General features: G+C 47.8%; 1 protein-coding gene and 1 long non-coding RNA gene across 2 annotated transcripts; both read left to right on the top strand.

Moving 5' to 3' along the window:
- The first annotated feature begins 8,822 nt into the window (after nucleotides 1-8,822).
- On the top strand, nucleotides 8,823-9,280 carry LOC122009817. The gene is made up of 3 exons (XR_006119662.1): nucleotides 8,823-8,885; nucleotides 8,973-9,047; nucleotides 9,142-9,280. It is a non-coding gene; the product is annotated as an uncharacterized LOC122009817 (long non-coding RNA).
- Nucleotides 9,281-9,363: 83 nt separating this feature from the next.
- LOC122009808 (lipid phosphate phosphatase delta-like) lies at nucleotides 9,364-10,630 on the top strand. Its single transcript, XM_042566104.1, has 3 exons — nucleotides 9,364-9,666; nucleotides 9,906-10,021; nucleotides 10,092-10,630. Exons 1-3 carry the CDS (start codon nucleotides 9,543-9,545, stop codon nucleotides 10,482-10,484), a joined length of 633 nt encoding a protein of 210 aa, XP_042422038.1. The 5' UTR covers nucleotides 9,364-9,542; the 3' UTR covers nucleotides 10,485-10,630.
- Nucleotides 10,631-18,957: the final 8,327 nt, after the last annotated feature.

Below are 18,957 nucleotides of genomic sequence, written 5' to 3'. Positions count from 1 at the left end.
TTTTTTTTAAGTTGATGTAATATCAATTTATGTCGATTAATTTTGAAGATAATTAATTTTAGAGATGATTGATCTATTTATATAAAAAATTAGAAAGCATTTGCAATAGATAGTTCATTAGTCCAATATTTACTTAAACCTACTTTTGGAGATGTTAACTTAAATGATAATGATGATGAGAAGGAGGAGGAGGACGAGGATGTGGGACACGTAAAAACCTACTTTTGGAGAGAAAAGTTGGGCGCAATTTTTACATAAGATTTGAAGCTATTTAATGAGGCATGGAATTATTCCAAAATTACAACAAATTCTTTAGTGTACTACTGGCGGGCTGCCTTTCCCCGCCGGCGAGCTACCAGCGGCGCAGCACCCACCGCGTCTCCCGCCTCGCCGCATATTCCGGCGGGGTGGCACGCCCATTTCCTCCTAGCCTTCCTCGTTGGAGTCATCGAAGGGGTGGAAGGCGAGGGCGGCGAGAGAGATGCAGTGGCCGTGGCCGCAGCCGACTCCTTTCGCAGGGTCCCGCCGTCGCCGCCGATGAGCCTCTCCAGCTGCCTCGTGATCCTCTCGATCTCGTAGAAATCCAGCAAGGGGACGGCGACGCCGGTCGGCCCCACCTCATCTGCCGCTGCGGCCACGGTGTTGGCGGAGGCAGCCTCCTGCTTGTACCGCGAAGGCGGCGGCCGCCGGCGTATAAAACGGCCGAGGTCGGACTCGGGGGAGGCGCGGGAGTCGTCGGCTCCTGATCTGCGCATGTACCACGCCCATGCGGCCGCCTTAGCCATCGCCCAGTCGTCGTCGGCGTCTGCGGTGACGGCCGCGGTGGTGGCGGAGCTTCCTCGTCTAACCCAATTACAATTCATGGAAGCGAAAAAAAATGGGTCGAGATACTTTAAATTCTAAATTTATTGTCAATTCTTTCTTTCCATAAAAAATAATGCCAATTTTTTTTTAAAAATCACTAATAATTTTTATAATTTAACATCCACAAGACAGCTCTTCCAAGTTGAGATCAAGTCACATCATCACTTGGTGTGTAGTTTTGTCACAAGCAGGATCTTATGATCCGCCTGTCCTAGTCCATCCTTGACTAGGAATAGTAATTATAAGGATTCAATGATCTCATATTTTTAATAAGTGGGTGATACTGTTGGTAATAGAGAGACCCAAGAGAAAATGGTGAGAAGGGTCAAGGTCATATAGCGGTCAAAAGTCAAGAGTACGTGATGGTCAATAGTCAAGGTGACTCGGTAGTCAATAGTCAAGCTGACTAGGCAGTCAGAGGCAAGCATATGGGGTGGTCAGAGGTCAGGTAGACTTGTCGATCAAAGGGGCAAAGTAGTTGAAAGATAAAGGGAGACGACAGGCGGAACACCGGGCACAGGTCAGAATCGGCAGAGCTGGGTAGAGGCAGCTCGATCTCCGGGCACAGATCAGAATCGGCAGAGCTGGGTAGAGGTAGCTCGATCTACAGGCCTGTGATTCGAAGGCCCGGAAGTGCAAGTCACAAATCACAGATCGGAATCGGCAGAGCTGGGTAGAGGCAGCTCGATCTACAGGCCTGCGATTCGAAGGCCCGGAAGTGCAAGTCACAAATCACAGATCGGAATCGGCAGAGCTGGGTAGAGGCAGCTCGATCTACAGGCCTGCGATTCGAAGGCCCGGAAGCGCAAGTCACAAATCACAGGTCGGAAGCGGCAGAGCTGTGTAAAGACAGCTCGATCTACAGGCCTGCGATTCGAAGGCCCGGAAGTGCAAGTCACAAATCACGGATCGAATCGGCAGAGTGGTGGCGGCTCGATCTGAGCTGCGATTGAAGGCCCAAGTGCAAGTCACAAAATCATATATCGGAATCGGCGGTAGGCGGCTCGATCTGAGCTGCGATTCGAAGGTCGCGCAAGTCACAAATCACGATCGAATCGGCGAGGCTGGGTAGAGGCTCGATCTACAAGCCTGCGATTCAAAGGCGAGCGCAAGTCACAAATCACGGTCGAGCGGCGGTGTGTAAAGACAGCCGATCTGAGGTTTATGGTGGCGCAGAAATACAGTGCTGAGGTGATCGGCATTCAGGGTTAGCCCGACTAACAAGTAACGCTTAGAGGCGGGATCTGGTCAAGGGGTGTGAGGTAGATGCAGACCGCGATAAATAGGATGAGCTAAGCTGTGCAGGAGTCGGAGGATCACAATTGTCCGTCAACGGTAATCATTACATACCAGTGAGATGTGCGAAGGCGGAGGTCCCTAAACGAAAAGATGCCCTCATAACCAATAGTAGCCTGACAGATGTCCTTCGCTACAAGACAAAGCCCATGTGTAAAGGCGGAGGTTCCTAAATAAGAAGATGCCTTCACGACCAATAGCAGCATGACAGGTGTCCGGGATATACGACAAAGCCCGGCGTCTAACGTTTTCTGACAGGGTTGCAGGTTCTGGAAGCAAGGCGGGTGCATAAAAAGGAGGGGATTCCTCGTACGCGGATAGGCTCTCTGGTCACTTTTTCCACAACTTTTCATTTTCAGTCATTTTCTTTCGGCTCTCTGCTTTTTCTGGGGAAAAAGGACCTGACTTGAGCGTCGGAGGGCCTGATCCGGGGACTTTTTCCCTGGGTTCTGGTCTCTAACGTGAGGGGGGGAGATCGTCTGAGTGTGTGCAGGATCCTGCAGCATCGTCAGCCGCCCGTGGGAGCCGAATCACCCACGACTTTCCTTCAACAACCAGGCCGTCGCGACCAGCCTTCGTCCGACTCAGCTTTCAGACAGGATCAGTGGGGATCATTAAACTTTTTTAATCATTATAATGGACTAGGACCTAATCCGCTTTTGACTTGGTCTGCTAAAAATGAATCAGAGGATCCTACTCAGTTTTGTCAATCCAAACTAGCCTTGAACCAAACAAGTAATGAAATAATTCATTTTTTTCCCAACTTCATCTCACCTTATTAAGACATAGTCTAATATGAATACTCATCCTATTTGAAAGTCAATGGGATGGATGTTGGAGATGCAACACTTCTATTGACCTCCAGTGGACTTCGCTCCGCCTGCAACACAAGCAGCATCAGCGCTGAACCAGGAAAGGGGTCCCCAGCGATGGCCCTCCGACGCTCAAGTCAGCTTCCGGCGAAGCAAGAAATAAGAAGAGAGAACTGTAGCGCAACAGTAAATATCGCATGTAAAGCATACTGATCCTGTTCGAGTGCTGAGTTGACAGACGCTGGGGACGTAGCGCTCTCGTTGACGGCGTACGATCCTCCGACTGGTGTGAGCCTCCGGTGGAAACCTGCAAGCACAAAATCGGGCCGGGAAGGGGTTCCCGACGACGGCCCTCCGACGCTCAAGTCAGATCCGGCGAAAAGAGATCGAAACAGCGTAACGAGAGCGCCACGTCCCCAGTGTCTATCGACTCAGCACTTGGACATGATCAAATTGGCACCGTTGGTGGGAACGCACCTGAATCCGAGCGGAGAAGATGGAAGAAGCTGGACGTCAACATACCGTGACGCTCTCCCAAGAAGAGCTCGACGTGCTCATCCAGGTGCGAGCAGCGAAGATAGTGGAGCAGCAGCAAAAGACTCACGTCGAGCGGTTGGCACAGCAGGCCACCTTAGCATCAAGGGCCCGAGCGGCACTAAAAGACCGACCAGAGCAATTTTCTACGTAGGCGCATAATAGAGGGCAGATCGGCATGCCAGGAGAGGCACCCGCTGCCCCTATTCCCTTCCATGGGGCCCTGTTCCAGACTCCGTCCGAGTTGGCCCAAGTCAACCGGGGATCATCCGATGAAGTGCTCGTGCTGGATGCTAGGAAAGGAAAGGCGCCTCGAACCGAGTCATCCCCCGAGTGGATCAATCGCCAGTTCTCTGAGGCGATTCTACAAGACTTGCTCCCAAAGCATTACGCTCTGCTAGCGATCGGAGAGTATAATGGGACAACCGACCCGGACGACCACCTCGGTAAGTTCGACAATATCGTCACTCTTCATCAATGCATCGACGGAGTAAAATGCAGGATCTTCCTCACCACCCTGTCCGGCTCCGCACAACGTTGGTTCCGGAGGCTGCCAGACGGATCGATTCGGAGTTTCAAGGATTTCCGAATGGTTTTCCTCCACCACTTTGCGAGTAGCAGGTGCTACCAAAAGACTAGCGTCAGTCTGTTCTCCATGAAGCAGGGGGTCAGAGAGACTCTCTGAGCATACATCCGGCAATTCAACCAGACCGCTCTGGACATTCCTGCAATCTCATCCGAAACCATGATACACGGCTTCACCCAGGGGCTGATGGATGGCGACTTCTTTCGCTCGCTCATCAGGAAACCGCCGCGTGATTATGATCATATGTTGATGATCCGGTGGTAAGAAAGAGGGACCCGCCCGGAGGATGGTCAACGGCCCTGTGGCGGTCGTAGTCAAAGTTAACCTATCTGAGCAATCGGCGCGGATAGCGTCCGAGTCGGCGCTTTGACAGCTCGGCCGTTATGCCAAGCTTCCGACGCTCACAAGCCAAGCAGGACTCCTTTTGTTCAAAAGACCGCGCCAGTTGCCCTCAGCCGAGCGGACAACCCGCTCGGCTCAGCCATGATGTCCACCAAACTACCGGGTGACCGACGGGCCGAGCGTCTTTTCCTTTCAGTCCAGTACATGTCCCTTCTCGGACGACAGTGAGTCTAAGCACCTCTCCCGTTCAGACTAGCAGCAGACAAAAGGGGCAGAAGAAGACGAAGGGGACAGCTGGTGATATCCTTCTCGAGACATGTGTTGCCAACAAACAGCATGGTCGACGGCCGGGCCAGACAGAGAATCGTATGGTGGAAGTTTCCACTGTCAAGGTAGAGATATACTTGGATAGTTGCGGTATGGCGCTAGACGTATTTTTCTGACACATCCATTTTGAGGTATGTCTTGGGAAGCGCGCACACCTCGAGAAGCATGCACGCGCCTCCCAGGGGTCCTATATAAAGACCCCAGGCTTCGGCGGAGGTATGCATTCTCATCTACTGTAGCTCTTGGTCTCGTTACACTTTTTCGATCTCTTTTCGCCGGAGCTGACTTGAGCGTCGGAGGGCCGTCGCCAGGAACCCCTTCCCGGCCCGGTTTTGTGCTTGCAGGTTTCCACCAGAGGCTCACACCAATCGGAGGATCGTACGCCATCAACGAGAGCGCCACGTCCCCAGCGTCTGTCGACTCAGTACTCGGACAGGATCACATACCTCCGTCGATACTTGGACCCTGTTTATATAGAGCCCCAGAAGCGCGCATGCACACTTCCCAAGATGAGCACACATCTCAAAGTTTTCCCTGAAAAGACGTGTCAGTAAAGTGTCCTTGACACAGTACCTTAATGAACCAAGTATATCTCTGAAGTGACAATGGAAGCTTCCGCCTTATGATCTTCTATTTGGCCATGCCGTCTGTCAACGACACTAGCTCCCAAAAGGATGTCGAAAGATATCCCGCTATGTCTGTTGCTTGGCCGAGCGGAATGATCGCTCGACCGGAATTCTGCTATCCTTGCGCTGTCTGCTATCACGCTGAGCGGGATAGCCGCTCGGTTGAAAGTCCGCTGTCGCGCCGAACGGGATATCTGCTCGGCTGAAAGTCCTTTGTCCAAGTGTCGTCTGTTGTCGGGCCAAGCGAGATAGCCGCTCGGCCGGAAGCCCACTATCCATATGCTCAATTGATGGGCCGAGCGGGATAGCTGCTCGATGGGTAATTCATTGTCTGCATGCTCAACTGATGTTGAGCCTGTTGCTAGACCGAGCGGAGGGGCCGCTCGGCTCGACTTCTACTCGTCCCTTGAGCGTCGGTTTGATTACTCCCTGTGCCGAAAAAGGTGGGGTCGGTGCTTAATCCCCGATCGACGTATGACTCGCCCGACCGGCAAACACCGTCCAACCATTGACCGTCTTAACTATGACTACCCCTATGACAGCAGGATGGGACCCCTCATCATCACCACATCAAAGATATTCACTAATTTATTTTCATGTAAAATGGAAAAAACAACCACATAAAATATACTCTTGTAATTAATCATGTCCCTAGGGCGTACCACAGCTGAGGGCACATGACTTGATGGTCGAGAGGTCTAGAGTTCGATCCTTGATAAATGTGATAGTTCTATATTTTTTTTAATTAATCATTAATTGAAATTATTAATGGAGAGCGAAGAATAAAATTTCAAGGTAAATATTTTTAATTATGGTGGCAAATATCATTAAAGGCGCCTTTAAGATGCGTGTTTAATTGTTATCGTGATTATGCTTTTTAGGAATTTATTTTTTTATTTTGAACTAATTCTTTATTTTGAGAACTAATTTTTTTTATATTCTTATCCAATAAATTGTTCACATTGTATAGGAGAATCGTGAAGAATTTATTATTATTTTTTTCCACTAACGTGGCCACCTTGTTTACCCATCCTTTTCAGCATCGGTAAAATCTATCACGACTATCTTACTTTATTCTACTTTACTATAAGGTGTAAATAAGAAAATTACAGATGATCCTCACGGAGAGGATATGACCGTACAATTTTACCTAGATTCAACCCTTGTACAGTAATTCTACCCGTCATTGTTGAGGATGGGACCCTTTTCAGCATCGGTACAATTTTACCTAGATTCAACCCTTTACAGGATGGGATCCCTCACAGAGAGGATATGACCGTACAATGCTTTAATGATTAAGGTGCCCTACCATTGATTAAGATATCCACAGCACCTAATTAAAGTTAACTTATATGTGAACTAAATATAAAACATAGTTTTATATATTTATTAAGTATAAAACTGTTATTAAAGGGTATATTACTCTTAGGGACGGATTCATAAATTCAATGTGGACTAAACTGAGCTTAAGTTGATTAAATCTGCCAAATATATCATAGAAGAGATCTGACTTAATTTTAAGTGAACATATTACCATCTCGTTGTATAAGAGAATTTGAATTGTCCAACAGTGAGAATGCTATATTTAAAATCTAAATCCATAAATAGACATCAAAATAAAAATTATATTGATTTAAATCAAAATTAATTTAAATATAATTTAATTAAATTATAATCGGACTAAATATATGGATTAATTATTAATTTAAAATGACGTACATTATTTTTTTAAACTCTTTTTAGCTTTTGCTCTCCACGTACACAGCAACCACAACGTTGACTCACAATGTTGACTTCTCTTTTCTTTTCTCTGTTCTTCTCAAGTGTAGCCTCTGCTTTGTTCTTCTTTGACAATAGCAGCAACCTTGCTGTTTCTTTTTCTTCTTCCAGCCACCCTTCCCTCTCCAACTCTCCTCTTCTCAACTTTAGAAACCCTAGATGGTCTCTCATCCTTCATCTCGAATAGCAGTCATTGTTACCCTTTCTCAACAACAAAAGCAGCAACTTACTGTCCTCTTTTAACCATAACAGCAGCCATCTTTCGGTAGGTCAGCCAATAGCTCAACAGTAAGTTTCTTCCAAGTTTCCTTCAAACCTTAAGCAACAGGTTTCACTGTCATTTTATTTAACAAGAGCAACAATAATAGTGATATTCTCTTCTTCCATTTAGTTTCTTTTTTTTTTCTCCCAATCCAAAATAGTCGACTCTAATTCTCTTCCTTTGTTTTCTGGATGAACATAGCAACAAGATCCAATGATCCACCATCGCTGAACATTGTCAAAGCCTACCGACTCTTCATGATTGGTTGCTTTCCATCGTAAGCTAAAGAAGAAGAAACACTAACCTTGTTTTTTTTTTAATTTCAAAACAATAGTAGTTACTTGTGTGCGAGAATCGATCGATTACTTTTTTTTTTCCCTTGATGTTGTACTTAGGCAAGGCTGGGCTATAGCCCAGGACAGCTCCTGGGTGGCTCCGTCTCTGATTACTCTATTTTAATTCACAACTAAACAAGTATTTTTACGTGCTCCACATTGTCATATCTATAAGGTGACCTCTCTTGCCCCAGGATTATCATGTCGTTGTTAGGTCCTTCAATAATATATTAGATATTTAGAATTCAAGATCTAGGTATGACGTATTTTTTAAAAATTTTCCCCTTAATGATTAACGAATCTTAAAACATTGGCTATCATGATGAACCTTTAAGTATGCTTACCCAATTTACTTTGATGATAAGTGAGAAGTTTTCGTGAGACCGGATCGATAACTCTAATATTAGTCGGGCCACCACTAAAATTGGGCCTAACGGGCTTTCGTCCAAACAAGTATTACCATCTATGTCACTATGAAAAAGAAAAGATCTTCCACTACTAATTCTTCCTTTGACCTTCTCTCGTCTCTAAAGCAACACAGTTAAGAGTCAGAAAGTCAACGACGAACTTGCAGCATTTATAAGCCGGCGACTAAAGTCAGCGTAGAAGGAAACGTACATCAATGGGAGTAGTAGACATTGTCTCCCACCGTCTTCTCTCCCGTCCCTTCTAATCTCATAAATAAGCAAACGCCGTTCATTACCTCCCGCCAGCTCTTCCCATTCAATAAAAAAGGAGGGACCTTGGGAGACTAATTTCCCGGCCGGCGAAGAGAAGATGGAGATGAGCAGCAGCATCCCACTGTGGCAACCGCTCACCATCGCTTTCGTCCTGGGATGGGTGGCGGCCGCATCCTCCTTCAGACTCTCCATGAGAGCACGGGCCTTGACGCAGCCCTGCATCACCCGCCGCGTTCTCGCCGGAACCCCGACTATCCTCTGCCTCCAGGTTAACTCTATAGATAACACACACACACACACACCCATGTATAAGAAAACCAATGGAGTATCTCTTAAAATGATGCAGAGGGCACAACATGGTTTCTTGGACTGGATGTTTTCAATGATATCTTGTATCGTTTCAGTGCCTTTCTACACTGGATTTCTTCCCATTGTCTATTGGGTATGACTAAAACCTTTCGTAGTCAAATTCAAAAACCAGATCAAAACACAAGCTTGAAATTATTCTTTGTTTTCCTTTCATTGATAGAGTGGGCACAGGAAACTAGCGAGACAAATGACACTGTTGATTGCCTTCTGTGACTATGTAGGGAACTCTATAAAGGTATGTTTCGAAGCTTAAATCACATACTGAATGAGTAATATATGGTGTGCTCTACTGCTTAACATTTTTGTGATGAAAAAACAAAAATCTATAGAATATAGTGTCAGCTCCTAGACCGATTTCTCCTCCTGTGAGGAGAGTGAATGCTACAGAAGAAGAGAAAGAAAACTCAATGGAATATGGTTTTCCATCCTCACATTGCTTAAATACTGTCTGTCTCCTGGGGTAATAACATTTTCCTTCTCTTGTTTGTCTTTTTTTTAGCACTTCCTCATATTTAAATTGTTTATTTATTTATCTGTGCAGATATTTTTCACACTACTTTCTCACACAAGATCCTAAGGCTAGTGATGCCATAGTTGCTGTTGTTGTGGCTTTACTTTCCTTTTTCACTGTACTGATTGGCATAGGTATGATCTAATCCCAGATTGCATAAGAATAATATTTTGGGGTAACTGAAATCCAAAATTTACTCTTCTTCTTTGTCAAGGGAGGATGTACCTTGGAATGCATAGCTTGATAGATGTAGTGGCTGGAATCATCTTTGGAGTTCTTCTCCTTGCTCTTTGGCTCACAGTTCATGAACATGTTGATGGCTTCATTACAACTGGCCACAATGGTATGGTGATAATCAGGATGCATTCATTCAATCAGAAAAATACTCCTTATCAGCCAGTTCAATCAGAAAAATTTAATATTTTGACATTAACCACAAATACCTCTGAATATCACATATATTGCATATGTAGTATACAGTGAGTCAAATAGTTATGCTTTTCAAAACCTTCATGCCAAAGAAGAATTTTTTTCCCAGAACTAATTGAGTTGTGTTTTTACCTTTTCTGGTTCTTGTTGCAGTCACTTATTTTTGGGCAAGTTTATCATTCTTGTTATGCTTTGCCTATCCTACTCCAGAATTACCTACCCCAAGTTTCCAATACCATACAGCCTTTAATGGGGTTGCATTTGGACTGGTAAATACCTAATCTAGCACGATAAATTGTTTCTACAAACTATGTTCTTACACTTTTAAATCCAATCCAGGTAAGTGGAATCCAGCAAACACATCTCCACTCTCAACCAGAGAATATTCAAATCTTATTTAGTTCTGAACTTTCAATTGCAGTCTTCTTAGGAAGACTGTCGGTTGGCATTCCAACCATACTAGTTACTAAGATTTGCAGCAAAGCTGTTGCTCAGAAGTTGCTCCCTATGGTATGCAACACTTTGAGCATCCCAATTATATCATCATGTTATGTCCCAGAACTCAAGGGCAGATCTAAGGGCAAGCCATCAGGCCATCTAGCTAGAAGGGTCGGGTTTGGGCGACAGGAAGCATACAATGTTGACACTGGAATAAGGTTTCTGCAATATGCTGGTCTCGCATGGTCTGCAGTGGTCTTGGTTCCTGCATTCTTCTCTCTTCTCAGACTGTAGTAGTAAGATTAAATTGTAATCCACTGGAAATGACAGTTTCCCAGGTTCCAAATATGGAGTTATACTTGTTTGTGAAATCAATGTACATAAGAAAAATGAGTGTTACCTAGGACACCTATGTTTGCACTTACATGGTTAGTCGGACACTGAAGGATACCTATGAAAATTTGCTCAATATTTATGAGATTGCAGTTTTTTTTATCATGCTATCTGTGCAGTGCTTTAAAATTGTCCTAACTAACAATATTTAACATGATAAACATGATCGTCATCACTGTTACATTAAATGAAGTCAGAAATCCAACAAGAAATATTTCATTGTAGAGTTTGCGGTTCTGTAAATTATACGTGTATTGCAAATATACTGTTGAGAGGAGTAGATATTACCAGAATGATGCCAAGTTGCAATGATAGCCTATGAGTTATTTCAGAAAACCACATTTCCATTAGATCTCGCTGAAAGCATCTCCAACATATCCATCATATGGGTGGTTTGGAGTTGCAGGAATAAAGAAGCAACAAAGAAAAAGAGTTCAGTAGTTTGCCAGATAATTTATAATCATACAATGACAATGAGCCAGGTCTAAACTATATGGAACGAATTGCAAGTAACAATTATCATTTGAATATCATCCATGCAGTGCAGTATGAATGAATGGCATACATAATCCCAATAGGAAATAAGAACCCCTGTACTCATTTCAGAGCATCATGGACAAGAGATGCTAACCTTAACTAGAGAATTTCTTAGTGATCCTGTCCGAACTGTGAGTTGATGAAAGCCGGGGACGTGGCACTCTCTGCTGGCTCCGCGTAGACGCCGGGATGAGGTGGACCTCCGATGAACCTGCAACAAAGCCGGACCAGGAAGGGGTTCTCGACGACGACCCTCCGACGCTCAAGTCAGGCGAGAAGAAAGATGAGGCGAAATAAGGAGAAATGTAGCTACAGTATATTTGATTGCATACCTCCGTTGAAGTCTGAGGGTCCTTATATAGGCCCCCGGGAGGCGCATGCACGCTCCTCGACACGTGAGCGCTTCCCCAAACATACCTCAAAATGGATGTGTCAGAAAAGCACGTCTGACGTCATACCGCAATCGTCCGAGCATATCTCTGACATGACAGTGGAAACTTCCACCGTACGATTTTCTGTCTGGTCCAGCCGCCAGCCATACTGTCTTACTGTCTGTTGGCGGCACATATCTCGAGAAAGACATCTCTGGCCATCCCCTTTGTACTCTTCTACACCTTTTGTCTTTTATCGGGCCGAACGGGAGGGACGCTCAGCCATAATGGTCGGCCGGGGGGGGGGGGGGGGGACGCAGGCGGGGCCGAGCGAGTGGGCCGCTCGATCATATGCTCGGATGAATAGCACCTATGTTGGCCTATGGTCCAGCTGAGAGGCCGCTCGGCCCAATCAACTGTCGTATGTGGATTCCTGAGCGTCGGAAACTTGAGCCTTAGCCGAGTTATCTCCTTGCCGACCTGGCCTTCTGCCGCGGCCGATCGATAAGGTGGCCTCCCGCTCGGCTCACCTTTTACGTCTATCGTCTCGACCTTGACCTCCACGTGTCATTACCTTATGTCCGTACGGGACCCCTCCTTTGCTACCGGATCACGTGTCTTCCCCTCAAGTCTAGTCGTAGGAGGCTACAAGTCTGACTGACTGACTATCGGCCTGGCGACATGACAACTGTTCTATATCTGATAAGAGTGTTGCTCGGCATGGAACCCCCTGACACTTGGAGAATTCGACTTGCCGGCGGTTGTCTTGTCGACCCAACGTCGGTCAACATTGACGTCCTCCGAATTTCCTCAGAATTCGTACAAATCCCCGTCATTAAGGCCGAGCACGCGCCCTCGTCTGCGTAATGGAGGTCATTAAATCCGCCCAATGGGATGATGCCACGTGGCCGTCATCGCCTGCTCGAGCTGTCAGGCTCGATGTGACCCCTGGCGCTTTGAATTCAACGGGCGGATGCGCTCCTCGGATCCCGTGCCCTAGATCAGGTGGTCCCTGCAGCTCGAGCCCAACCTTTATAAGGTTGCTTCCTTTCCTTCCGCCGCTTCCGCTCTATCGCGCCCGTGCTCTTGAAGGTTTCTGCTTCGTTCTCCGGCGAATCGATTCTCGACATTCCGGCCATTCGCTCTCTTCTCCAACCATCCCTTTTTCTATAAGAACTATCTGCTCATTACTTTTTTTGTTTTCTCAGCATTTTTTCTTCGTATTTCGGTGGTGTCTGTACTCCGCAGGCACTATTCCATTCATCTCCTCCGTTGCCTTTTCTGTTTTCCCTTTGCTTTGCATTCCATCGTCAATGGCCAGTTCTTCTGTCCCCTCTCCCGGTCTTTGGTATCAAACCATGGAGAGTAGGTTCGATTCGGGAGATGCCTTCAAACTGATCAATACCTATGACATCCCTTCTGACCATAAACTTGTTTTGGCCGACTCGTCCAACCGGCCACATGACCTGCCGACCAGGACTGTTACCTTCTACCGCAACCAATTCGACCAATTCGTAGGTGGCCTTAGATTTCTGATCCACCCATTCATCTTAGAAGTTTGCAATTATTTTCGTATTCCGCTCGGCTAGCTCGTACCAAATTCCTTTAGGTTGTTGTGCGGCGTAGTCGTGCTCTTCCGGGTTCACAATATTCCACTTAAGCCCCAAATCTTCCATTATTTCTACTACCCCAAGTAGTCCGAGCTGGGCACCTTCTTGTTTCAAGCTCGGATCGGTCTAGTTTTCTTTGATAAAATGCCTACCTCCAATAAGCATTGGAAAGAGCATATTTTCTTCTTGCGTTTTCTCGAGCCACCCTCCTTCCGGACTAAATGGCAAACTTCGTTGCCGACTCCTCCCGACCTGAAAAGGTATCGGACTGAGCCTGCTTTTCTGCACGCGGCGAACTTGCTGGCCGGGCTGAAGCTGGACATACACAAGCTGCTGCCCGAAAGGATGATGTACTTATTCGGATTAAGCCCGATCCGAACGCGGCTTCCGAACGACCCGGGTAAGGAATAACCTTCTCTCCTTTTCTTGGCTTCTAACTGATTTCCTTTCTTTTTCTTGCAGCCGAGACTATGATGAAATCGGTGGTGTTTGGCATGTTGAAGCGCAAGGCCGCTGAGATAGAAGCGGCTGCCGTGCAGGAAGTGGAGAAACTGGGCCTCACCCCGATCGGCTCTCACGAAGGTGAGAGTGAAGAGGTTCAGACGGCGGGCGAGGCGTCTGCCGCTCGGACGACTACCACTGATGCAGTTGAGGAGACTACTCCACTGAGTGCGCAACCGACCACTCGACCAGAGGAAGTTGAGTCTGCTAAAGATGAAATTCCATTGGCTGGGCGCAAACGCCGCCGCAGGGGCACCCCCACCCGGCCGGCCACTTCTACTGTTCACGTGTCCGAACAGGAGGGCAATCTTCCCGCTACTGTGTTTGTGGAAGCACTATTGTCGAACCGGACCTTGTCTAAAGGAGACTGGCCTTCCGACCCTGTCGCCGCTCAGCCTCTTAGCTCGCTCCCTCCAGCTCGCCAGATAATCAAGCGCTCTCTCATCCGCTCTGAGCCGGTCGGACAGACTTCTGCTCCTTCCGCGTCCGCTCAGTTCACTCCGGGCCGGCACAGGACTATTAAGGCTCTGCTCCACCTGCCGACAGAGGAATATCTGCAGAAGGCTGACCATCCATCGAACCTCGAACACTTGATAACAATTCGGGGGCCGCTCGCCAAAGTCTGGGAGGACGCCCGAGCGTGCGTGGGCGTGATGCCACCTGGGATGCTCGGCAACATCCATCTGCAACAAACTACTGGGGTAACTTTTACAAGCTTTTTCTTCTTATCCTCCGTTCGATATTTTACGCTTTTAACTGAATCGCAGCATTGGGTCGAGAGTATAGCAGTGTGCCACCGCTTAGCTTTCCTCGAGGAGGAATTTAAAAAGCTCAAGGTCTCCGGGGGGACCCCTCTTCAAGGCCCTTCCTACGCCGAGCTAAAAGCCGATCTGGAGAAAACAAACAAACTGCTGGAGGCCGAACGACATAAATCTTCGGGCTTGCAAACCATGGTAGACCGGCTTGAGACCCAAGTCAAGACCTATGATAAGAAGATTACTCTGGCCACTAATAGGAAGAATCAGGTCGTCACTGACCTGGAGGCGAAGAATGCTGAAGCTCGGGCTCTCGAGGCCAAAGTCAACAAGTTGACTGACCTGCTGGCTGCCGAGAAGAATGGCCGTTTGGCGGAGGTGGTCGCCTTTCAGACTGACCTAAAGACACTCCAAGAGGCGCTGGATGCCTCTCGCGCTGCCTTCACAGAATATTAGGATGCCGAGCCGAGTTGAATCATTGTCATGCTGCAGCCGAATTACATCTGCTCAGAGAAGTTTGTAGAGAAGGCTTGCGCTTGGCTCGTCCACGCTTTCGAGCTAGCTATCACCGCCACGACCGACTATCTGAAGAAAAAGGGCCAGCTGCCTGAAGACTTTACTGTTCCCGTCCGCGACCATGCCGACCTCCTGACCACAATTCTAGACAAAATTTTTAACTATTTAGAGTGAAGTCCTGAATGTATGTTGGTCGTCCGGCCTATAACACCCTTTTGTAATCGCCGTTCGACTATTTTTGTTGAATGAATTTATGCTCGTCTTGTTGTCTAATCATGCCTATTTGGACCGCGTTGTTTGTGAGCCCGTGCATCTCGAATTTCACGTTACCGTTCGACAGTCTAATGCCATATCATCTTCGTAAGTTTCCTTGGGCTTTTGTGATGCCAAGGCTGGACCCTCTAATTGTCGTTCGTCAATCTATAAGTCATGTTTTCACGCTCCATGAATTCTGAACTGAGGGGCTTATAGTCGCCGGTCCGACTCTAGGATTTAACGTTGCCACTCGACGGTATTCCGAGCGGGATATTTATGGTCGCCATTTCGACCCTAGAGTTTAACGTCGCCGCTCGACGGTCTTCAGGCCGGGGGGTTTATAGTCACTGGTCCGACTCTAGGATTTAACGTTGCCGCTCGACGGTATTCCGAGCGGGATATTTATGGTCGCCGTTTCGACCCTAGAGTTTAACGTCGCCGCTCGACGGTCTTCAGACCGGCTCTAGAGTTTAACGTCGCCGCTCGACGGTCTGGAGAAGCTTGGACGTTTGGCAAGCCCTTTTACCCGGCCCGATAAGGCTGGAGGTGGTTAGCATTCCATGGTCATTCTAGCCGTCGCCCGTCTTGATCTTCGAGGTAGTATGCACCCGATCGGAGATTCTCGACGACCTTGAAGGGTCCTGCCCAGGGAGCCTCCAGCTTGCTCACATTACCGACTAGCTTTACCTTCTTCCATACTAGATCGCCGACCTGGAATGCTCTAGGGATTACTCGCCTATTGTAATTTGTTTCATCCTCTGTCGGTACACCATTAGCCGAACAGCTACTTTAGCTCGCGCCTCATCAACCAAATCCAGCTCCAGCTGCCTCCGCTCGGCGTTGTCCGCGTTGTATTGTTGCACCCGATCGGATTCGATCCCGACCTCTACTGGCACGACCGCCTCTCCTCCGTACACCAAGTGGAACGACGTGACCCCCATTCCTTCCTTAGGAGTCGTGCAGAGTGCCCATAAGACGTTGGGGAGTTCGTCCACCCAGCTGCCTCCGAGGTGGTCGAGCCGAACCCTCAGAATCCGAAGAATTTCCCGGTTAGCGACTTCAGCTTGTCCGTTACTCTGCGGGTATGCCACTGAGGTGAAGTGTTGCTCGATGTCGTACCCTTCACACCATTCTTGGAGCTCTTGTCCGACGAATTGCTGCCCGTTGTCGGACACGAGCCGCCTTGGGATGCCAAATCGGCATATGAGATGTTGCCAAATGAATTTTTTGACCATCTGCTCGGTGATCTTGGCCAGCGGCTCTGCCTCAACCCATTTCGAGAAGTAGTCCACCGCTACCAGTAGGAACTTTCTCTGCCCGGTCGCCATAGGTAAGGGTCCCATGATGTCCATGCCCCACTGGTCGAACGGACAGGATATCGTCGATGCTTTATTCTCTTCCGTCGGTCGGTGGGAAAAACTGTGGTATTTCTGGCATGAAAGGCAAGTACCTACGGTTCGAGCGGCGTCTTCATGGAGAGTTGGCTAGAAGTACCCGGCCAATAGGATGTTCCTAGCTAATGATCGACCGCCTGGGTGTCCCCTGCAAGATCCTTGATGTACTTCCTTCAATATATATTCCACGTCCTCCGAACTGACGCACTTTAAAAGCGGCCGGGAAAAAGCTTTCTTGTAAAGCTGGTCCCCGATGAGGGTGAATCGGCCGGCTCTCCTTCTCAGAAGCTGGGCTCCATCCCGATCGGACGGAGTGGCTCCTGACCGTAAAAACTCTACTATAACCGTCCTCCAGTCACCTGGGAACATGAGGCCCTCCATCTTGTCGATATGAGCCACCAAGGATACTTGCTCGATCGGCTGTTGGATCACCACTGGTGTTACCGAGCTTGCAAGTTTAGCTAATTCGTCTGCCGCCTGGTTCTCCGTTCGGGGTATCTTCTGTATGATTACCTCCCTGAAGTTGGGTTTAAGTTTCTCGAAGACTTCCGCGTACAGCTTAAGCCTCGCATTATTTATCTCAAAAGTGTCTAAGAGCTGTGAGCGGCAAGCTGGGAATCCGAGTAAAGGATTACTCGGTCGACCCCCATATGCCGGGTGGCCTGCAGGCCAGCTATAAGGGCTTCATACTCTGCTTCATTATTTGTTACTCGATAGTCCAACCGGACAGACAGGTGCACCCGCTCTTCCTGAGGAGAAAATAGCAAGATACCAATCCCGCTTCCGAGCCGAGTGGATGATCCGTCTATAAATACTCTCCATAAAGCTTCGGGCTCAGGATTTTGCACCTCCGGTACGAAATCCGCCAAGGACTGCGACTTAATCGTCGAACGGGATTGATATTGGATGTCAAATTCACTGAGCTTTGTTGTCCACTTGATGAGCCGTCTGGATGCTTCTGGATTTAGGAGCACTCTTCCCAGCGGACTGTTCGTCATGACTGTTAGGACCAAAAGTAGCTAGAGGGGGGGTGAATAGCTCGTCGCGTGTTCGTTGCTCGGTGTTGCTTGTTTCTTCAAGAATGCGCAGCGGAAAATACAGAAACAAACACAAACACGCTAACACTAGGAGTTTACTTGGTATCCACCTCCAAAGGAGATGACTAATCCAAGGATCCACACCACTCACGCACCCTCCACTATGAAACACTCCTTTTCGTTAACTACCGAGGGCGGAGAAGCCCTACAAGACTCTCAGTACGAGAAGAAAGGAAAGGGAAACAAAATACAAGCGCAAAGCTTACAATGAGTACAGAAAACTCTAACCCTAGCTTCTCTTCTTGCCTTTGATCCGCCTCTTAACTTGGAAAGATTCCAAGATCCTTCAAGAACTGGCGATCTGAGCTTTGAGAGCGCTGTGGAGGAGTTGGCGAGAGAGCTGAGATGAAAACGGTGGAGAGCTGCTGAAGGAGACGCCCGCCTGTAGCTCAAATACGACGCAACGGTCGGATCCCGATCGATTCGAGTATTCCCAATCGATCGGGGAGGCTTTGGATCGATCCACAGATCGATCCAGAGTGCCTCTGTGCTCTGGAGAAACGCCTGGATAGATCCATGGATCGATCCAACGCTTATTGCGCGAAACAGCAACGTCCCAATCGATCCACTGATCGATTGGGACCTCTGGATCGATCCACTGATCGATCCAGAGGCTCTATGTTCGCTGGGAAAGGCCTGGATCGATCCACTGATCGATCCAGCTCCTGGTTTTTGCCTAAAACCAAATCCTAAGCCTCTCAAATCAACATCCGGTCAACCTTGACCTGTTGGTACATCATGCCTAGCATCTGGTCACTCCTTTGACTTGCTAGGACTTCCCACCAAGTGTCCGGTCAATCCCTTTGACCCACTTGGACTTTTCTCTTCGTGCCAAGTATCCGGTCACTCCCTTGACCTACTTGGACTTCCACCAGATGTCTGGTCAACCTTGACCCAACTGGATTTCCTCGTGCCAAGTATCCAGTCAATTCTTTGACCTACTTGGACTTCCCAACACCAGATGTCCGATCATCCTTGATCCATCTGGATTTACCCTTACCTGGCTTCACTCACCAGGGCTTTCATCTAGCTTCACTCACTAGGATTTTCCATCTGCCTAGCTTCACTCACTAGGACTTCCTTCTGCCTAGCTTCACTCACTAGGACTTCCAATCTGCCTAGCTTCACTTACTAGGGCTTTCCTTCTGTCTGGCTTCACTCACCAGGACTTCTCTTCTGCCTAACATCCCAGTTAGGACTTTCTAGTCAGGTATCCGGTCACTCTTGACCTACTTGACTCTTCTTCAATCACACTGATCAGTCCCTGATCAGAATCTCCCCACATGAACAACTGCACCTGCATTGTCCATGTGTCTACATGTATTGTCAAACATCGAA

Source organism: Zingiber officinale, chromosome 1A (genome assembly GCF_018446385.1).
Source record: "Zingiber officinale cultivar Zhangliang chromosome 1A, Zo_v1.1, whole genome shotgun sequence".
Classification (NCBI taxonomy): domain Eukaryota; kingdom Viridiplantae; phylum Streptophyta; class Magnoliopsida; order Zingiberales; family Zingiberaceae; genus Zingiber; species Zingiber officinale.
This window is presented reverse-complemented; position numbering and strand designations above follow the sequence as displayed.

What these genes read in the sequence shown, in the direction of transcription:
- LOC122009808 (XM_042566104.1), top strand. Translation starts at nt 9,543, where the DNA reads ATGTACCTTGGAATGCATAGCTTGATAGATGTAGTGGCTGGAATCATC. An exon ending in CATTACAACTGGCCACAATG is followed by an intron (nt 9,667 to 9,905) that starts GTATGGTGATAA and finishes TTCTTGTTGCAG; the next exon opens with TCACTTATTTTTGGGCAAGT. An exon ending in ATGGGGTTGCATTTGGACTG is followed by an intron (nt 10,022 to 10,091) that starts GTAAATACCTAA and finishes AATCCAATCCAG; the next exon opens with GTAAGTGGAATCCAGCAAAC.